Source organism: Sardina pilchardus, chromosome 8 (genome assembly GCF_963854185.1).
Source record: "Sardina pilchardus chromosome 8, fSarPil1.1, whole genome shotgun sequence".
Taxonomy (NCBI): Eukaryota; Metazoa; Chordata; class Actinopteri; order Clupeiformes; family Clupeidae; genus Sardina; species Sardina pilchardus.
Window position 1 is genome coordinate 18118743 of NC_085001.1, and position 7249 is coordinate 18125991.

The following is a 7249-nucleotide window of genomic DNA, read 5'->3' on the forward strand; positions in this document are numbered from 1 at the left end:
TAAATCACAGTGTCTTAATGCAGTAGGGTCATTTTGTCTGTGTTCAGGGACCAGAGGGTTTACCTGGAATAAGAGGACCTAACGGACCTCCTGGATTAGAGGTACAACATCTCTCTTTGCACATCTACTCAGAAGGGGTAGTGTTCTCAGGATTATGTAATCTCCTGTTCTGTGACTCTAAAATGAGCTAGGAGTCCCTCATTTGTGGGTCAGTCTTACCCCAGCAGTGCATAATCAAAACACAGTTATACCATAATTTTATCATCAGATTCTAAATGAAGATATTTAGATTGTGCTCGACTTTAAAATTCTCCTTTTGCAGGGGACACCTGGTGAGATGGGGCCTGATGGACCTAATGGTTCTACTGGTCCGGAGGCAAGTACATTTGGTCAATAATGAGCCCTCACACTGTTGGAGCTGTGCCACCAGCCAGAACAGACTTTTTAATGAGAGATCTACTGACACTTCCAGGGACAGACAGGCGGAAGAGGACCTGAGGGAAGACAAGGTGTGAAAGGACAAAAGGTGACAAAAACCCTTCCTTGACCCCTGATATGGTTTTGCCCTCTTATTGCACTTAACATGCACCCCCCATTTTCCCTCCTCTGGCTTCTTCCTCTTCTACCACTTCCTCCTTCGACTACACTTTAACTAGTGCTTAAAACGTTTGTACTCCCATCCTCTGGTATTAGCATTGATTGCTGTAGTATGAAATGCTTCCTAAGGTCTTCTCTGCGTTGTAGCTTGAATGCTATTCCTCATTTTTGTAAATCACTTTGGATAAAAGCATCTGCCAAATCAATAAGTGTAAATGTTTTTGAATGGAAATGTAACTGTCTGGATTGGTGTTTGTAAAAAGAGCTGACAGACTGAAAACAGAGGCAGGCTAAACGCTATGTCTGTAGGTAGTGTTAATATGTCCTTCCATTTGCACATACTGTATTTCAGACACATCTCTAATCCTCAAGCTTTACTTTAAAGACGTCATAGAATGGAAAAACATGTTTTACCTTGAAAGTTTGATGCATGGCCACAAAGCCATATGCAGCTGTGAACTGGAAACAAATCTTTGAAATCACCTGTAAAAAAACAGGCAAATCTGAACAAAGACAGACTGTGACACACATTGGCCGGGTTTCCCAAAATCGTTAAGAAGCTCTTAAGTCCTAAGAACTTCTTAGGAGCGTTCTTAGAACATTCTTATAACGCTCCTAAGAAGTTCTTAGCACTTAAGAGCTTCTGAGCAATTTTGGGAAACCCGGCCATTGTCTTTCATATCACTGCTCTCACCACTCCCCTCTTGGACCCTATCGTGAACGGTCTTTGGCTGCAAAATGGTCAATCAGCATAAGGTGTACTTAATTATTCACGCGGGGCCAGATAAGCATGAAGGGGCACTAGATATCTGCTAAAATGGGTCATTTTATTCCCCGGTCTAATAATAAGGTTGTAAATGGACTTATAATAACATCCGAGAGTATTTCTGACAGACCAAAGTTGAAAGTTTAACATTAGAGAAAATGGTGAAATACTTGGTTCATCCATATTATCTTAAAGCACAGCAAGCAGTCTCACAGTTGCTAATATTCAACAGAAACCCAGACGGAAAGTAAATGACTAAGCAATGTAAACATACCTAGCTTCGTTATATTAAGTGTTTACTGACTTACAGGGAAAAGATGGTCGAGATGGACGATCAGGAAAAACAGGGCACAGTGGACTGAGGGTAAGACAAGAAACCGTTTCCCTGTATTCTATCACAACCGCTTGCTTTGTGTGCAGTGAAAAGGTTTAATCTTCCTCTCAGGGGAGAAGAGGTAAAGCTGGAATCAGAGGGCCTAGAGGGACACCGGGAGAGAAGGTAGGACATTTTTGTCTAGCCCTTTCAAAGTCCTGAATATTTTGAATATTATTTGAGTTGCACGCCTGTTGGTTCAGTCCTTTGCAATGAATATGCAAAAACAATAGTGTTTTCACAGCATGAGAAAAGCTGCACAGTCGTTGATGTTCACATCCACCAGGCTCAGGCAGTGGGGTGCTCTGTGCTCTCCTGCTGGCATTTAAGTTAGCATATAATCCTCTGCGGAGTTGAGGACGAGTTGGCCACTGAGCATTTAAATGTGTTGTTGCCCAAGGTGCTATTATGACCTCAATAACACAACTCGCTCTCTGTAAGGGGTCCCTGAGCCCCTATACACACCTAATGTGTTTGGACCTATGAGACGAGATGCTGTTTTTATCCCCTGTTCCACATAAAGACAAAGAGTGTGGAGCAGTAGATGAAGGAAAAACAAAATGTACCCGTGTGTTTTGCATGATCTCATGCTGTTACAGGGTGTCTTGCATCATTTCTTACTGTGCGCTGGGTTCTGTATGTATTGCATATGTTATGAAGATGCAGCATTACAGTATAGTACAGATACTGAAGTATCGAACAAGCCATCTGCTTAATGTGCTAATTGATATGTACAGGGTAAACAGGGTGATAAGGGGAAGATTGGGCCTCCAGGAAGACAAGGGCCATATGTAAGTATTACACAATATAGCAATATTTCCATGAAGTAGTACAGTACTATACCAGAGTCCAAGTACACATTGTACCACTTTTGAAATACAAGTAATTAGATTTGGAAAAACTGATGTACTGTACTGATCACACTGAAATGTAATTAAAACTATCCTTTTTTATCCAAATCTTTTCCTCTCCGGTATTAGGGCACACCAGGCATCCGTGGTGAGAAGGGAGTAGATGGGAAGAAGGGTGTGGAGGTATGATCAGGATTTACCCTACACTCTATATATCTATTTTACACACACACACACACACACATATATATATATATACTGTATATAAACTATTGTATAACCTATTCTCACATCATGTTTTTCTGAAGGGAGAGCCGGGATTGATGGGGTCGCCAGGTCCTCTGGGCGTTCTAGGGCCAAAGGTACTGCAACACTACCTAATCCACAAAAAATAGAACATTGTCAGCAAGAATAGATCGTTAATGTTTTGTTTGAACCTGTGTGCAGTATTAGTATTAATAGTTAATAGTTTATTTATTAGTCTGTTGTCGCTATAGAGCTAATAATCATGATGACAGAGTGTTACAGTATATGCATATTCAGGTAAAACTTTGCTCCATTAATATTGATACGTCTATTCTTAGGGAACACAGGGCCTTCTGGGTAATGTTGGACAGGGTGGACCCAAAGGAGAGCAGGTAATGGCCTGGTTTGGGTGTGAAGAAATTCCATGTACTTATATCACATTTACAATCTGTGTCAATCCACGTCAAAGCTTAATTTATCTCGTTTCCTCTTCAAGGGGGACATCGGCCCACCTGGACGAAGAGGAACCCCTGGGCTTCCTGGCATGCCTGTAAGCGTGCCATGCATATTAAACACGTTATCTGGTTTCTTTTTTCATTTACTTCAGACTTATTGGTGGCAGAGCTGAGGTATAACTGATAAATACTGATCTGAAATATCTTCCTCCCCCAACTACAGGGATTGTTTGGTGAAAAGGTAGGCTGTCATTCTCATCAGTAGATAAAATGGATCAATGCAAGGGCATCACTATAGCATTACTGTATATACAAAATATATGCATCTCCTTCCATTATTTCTACATTCTACAGTTAAGCATGCACTCAGAATACAGACAGAGAAGTGGTCCGGTACACCTGTATGGCTTACCTGTACATGAAAAATGGTTTACGTTACACGCATTGTTTGTAAAAACAAAAACAAAGTGTTATTGTGTCTTGTTCTCCAGGGTCCAAATGGGTATGAAGGACAACCTGGCCCAAAGGGGACAAGAGGACCACCTGTGAGTACTGCTGTGCTGTATCATGAGCAGACTATATTATGATTATTAGTGCATTATTGTAATGTGTTTGTGTGCTTTTCTTTTAATTAGGGGCTACCGGGAGCACCAGGGCCCCCTGGGATATCTCTGAACCTCACACTAGTACAACTGAAGGCATGTCATGTCAAGTGCTATTACCTTTTAGTTGTGATTGAAAAATGATGATGGCAATCCAAATTGAGCACAGAGAACTTTAACTGAAACACTGTTTGGAAGCACAGGAGTCTAACAGAGCTTAAAGTGGCAAAGAGACTCCAGTGTGTTCTGTATGCCATCTGTGAGATTAGAGATCAGTTGTCGAGTTTTCCTCAATGCTTGTGTTTTGATATCATAGTAACATGCTGTTCTGTGTTTATGATGATGATGTAGAAAATGACTTTTGTCTCTTGAGTGTTCTGCTCAAGCACGGCTATTTTGATTCTTTTACTTAAGTCAGTGTTGTTGTCTGACTTGTTATTTGAATGTACCATTTTCTGTGTAGAATTACATCTTTTCTGTGGAGCCACCAGGTGTCACTGTTGTAGTTTGCATTCTCTGCTAAGCTGACAAGCAATTTCATGTTGTTTTGTTCCTTTCCTTTCCAGGATCTCACCTACTTGGCAGACAAGCCCAACTATCCTCTGATTAGAACCTTACTAGAATCACTACAGCAGGACCTGCGCTGGTTTTTAAACCCACCAGAGGGCACCAAAGAGCATCCAGCCACCAGCTGCCTTGAGCTGTGGCTGTCACAGCCCAACTTCACCAGTGGTCAGAATCTGACATGCATTCCTGTCTAATTATCTGTTGTGGTGTTTGGTGAGTTGGGCCTGTTGTAGTATGGTGAGTCAGACCATTGTCTGTTTTGTTGTTTCAGGGATGTATTACATTGACCCAAATCAGGGGAGCCCTGCTGATGCCCTTCTGGTCTACTGTGACCTCACTTCAGGTGGAAAAACATGCCTGTCTCCATGGAAATCTCAGGTACCATCTGTGATCCCCTGATGTCACCTCAGGCAGTTTTGTATGCAATGAGGATGTAATGCACATTGATAATCCAGCTTTTGTCCTCTTCATCTACATTACAATCTATGTGTATCAAACAAAAGTGAACCAATTGTGATGATCACTTACAGTAATTATCCAATAATTTTGTTGAAATTACATCTCTTACTGTATGTGATTTTCTTATAAGTTATAAATAGCGTTTTGTTTTGCATCCCCATGCTGCTGCATCATACAGTATCTATGGTCACAAGTGTTACAGTATTATTCTGATGACATGCTGGTAATTGTTTTATTGCAATCAGTGTAAAACCTGAGTGAGCATGCCTCTTTCCCCTGCAGTTACCTCTGAGATCCTGGCTAAAGGATTCCGACGCAGACTCTTTTCAGTGGCTCAGTAATAAAGAGGGTGGCTTTCAGGTAGGCCATAAAAAAACACCACACTACTCAGTCCTCAGACAAAGATTACTGATCACAGCACTGCAGTAATGCATTTTATGTCTTCAAGTGCTGGAACTTTGTGGACCAAGAGGGTTATTTTGGCCATGTCTACCTTCCCTGTTTGATTATTCTGAGCTCTTCTCTGATATCTGTAACCCAATCGTCTCTTTGCCCTGTGGTAGTTTGAGTACACAGAGAGCAGTGTGGTGCAGATGAGGTTCCTGAGACTCAACAGCAACCTGGCCACTCAGAACATAACCTTCACCTGCCAACCCGGCAGCAGGCAAGGAACAACAGAGAGGGAGATTAAGTTCCTCGCAGACACGAGGAGGCAAAGTTATATGGGCACGTTACGTGATTGTATGGTATGTTTGTTGAAACTTACTTATCTTTCCCACCATGTTTTTTTTTTAAAAAAAAAGGAAAAAAATGAGCCATGCACATTTTTGTTACAAAAGTAAAATTCACCTGAACTTGAGAAAGTAACGTTAAAGAATCAATGTTTTTTTTTTTTTTTTTTTTTTTTAAGTAGTCTGATAATTTGTTAGTGCCATTTTGATGTATTTGCTGTATTTGATGTGACATGTCTGGGTTCTCTTTCATTTCTGACCTCTGCATAAAAACACAGTAGACAAAGCATCAATATGCAGAGAAGAGACAGGGACAATCTATCATCCTTCAGAAATGTGTAATTACTCTAGATCTAGAGGCACACTGACTGCAGCTTTAATTTCACATTTCCCTCATTCTTCTGGCAGCCCGCTGCGGCGTTCGACCTTGGGTCCCGGGAGTCTGTGTTCCAGTTTGAGACCAACGACCTGGATCTTCTACCAATCAGAGACGTGGCTTTGTTTGGCAACAGTGACCTCACTGAAGAGTTTAGCTTCACTGTTGGGCCTGTTTGCTTCAGTTAGGACCAATTGCATATGCTCAGCCTGGAGGACAGTTGATCTTAGGAGTGCCTTTCATTTGGCACTCCAGCAAAGGAGAGCTGGATTTGGGGGAAAGCCTGAAAATGAAAGGGCAACGACCAGGACAAGGATGCTTTGTACTGTACTCTGTGTTGCCAGGGACCAGGAAATCTAGTGTATCAGCAGGAAATGTGCAGTTGAGCATCATAAACTCTTTGTCCAAATTTTCACATGGCAGTTTTATCACGTTATTTTTGTTTACAAAGGCTTTAGAAACTTGATACTGGTGCTTATTTATATATGTTGGTTATATGTATGATTCTTTTGCCTAGATTGTGTAAAGATTATTTGTACTTTCAAGTGCTGGATTTACTTTTTTTTACATCAGGTATGTTCATGACCAGAAGACTGTGGACAAATCTGTGTCAGATCTCTCTAACAATGTGCTCTAAATTAGAGACACTGCTTACTTTGATAAACAATATGAAACCTCACCACCAACTTCCAACATTTACCAGTTCTTTTGAATTAGTTTGATTTCTCAACAATCATTGTGCACAAACCTTTGACTTGTCAGTGCTCAAGGTGCCACTTACTTCGATATGGGACTGCACATCTCATTGATATTGCCAGGATGCATAATTTACTGTAACAGACCGGTCATTTGTATTTTTCAGGTGTCTGTCTGTGCACATGGCATTGTTAATCATATCATGCACACCTTGTCATCACTTAGGGAAACATATCTTCCTGTCATAATGACATAATCTAAAAGTTGATGTATCAATTTTCCACGACCTACCTACCTAACTTGTGTTATGTGTCTTACTATGACATTTGACCAGACTGATCCTTAATGCTTATGGATCAGACCCAGATTTTGGAAGGACAGAGTATAGAGCCCCTGAAGTTTTGCATGAAGTATACATTGACGTGGTTGCCTTAGCTGGCTGAGACAATACTGTTTCTTCTGTATTTGTTTTGTTCTGTTCATTTTCGTAGATGTATATTGGTTATATTTTTTTAACCTTACTGTAATTT

At 40.9% G+C, this 7249-nt stretch overlaps 1 protein-coding gene across 1 annotated transcript; it reads left to right on the forward strand.

Annotated features, from left to right (window-relative positions):
- The first annotated feature begins 356 nt into the window (after positions 1 to 356).
- Positions 357 to 6389, forward strand: LOC134089694 (collagen alpha-1(V) chain-like). The gene is made up of 13 exons (XM_062544137.1): positions 357 to 509; positions 2717 to 2770; positions 2896 to 2949; positions 3172 to 3225; positions 3330 to 3383; positions 3512 to 3529; positions 3780 to 3833; positions 3924 to 3986; positions 4457 to 4622; positions 4729 to 4835; positions 5199 to 5276; positions 5480 to 5662; positions 6056 to 6389. Exons 1-13 carry the CDS (start codon positions 357 to 359, stop codon positions 6209 to 6211), a joined length of 1194 nt encoding a protein of 397 aa, XP_062400121.1. The 3' UTR covers positions 6212 to 6389.
- The last annotated feature ends 860 nt before the right edge of the window (positions 6390 to 7249 follow it).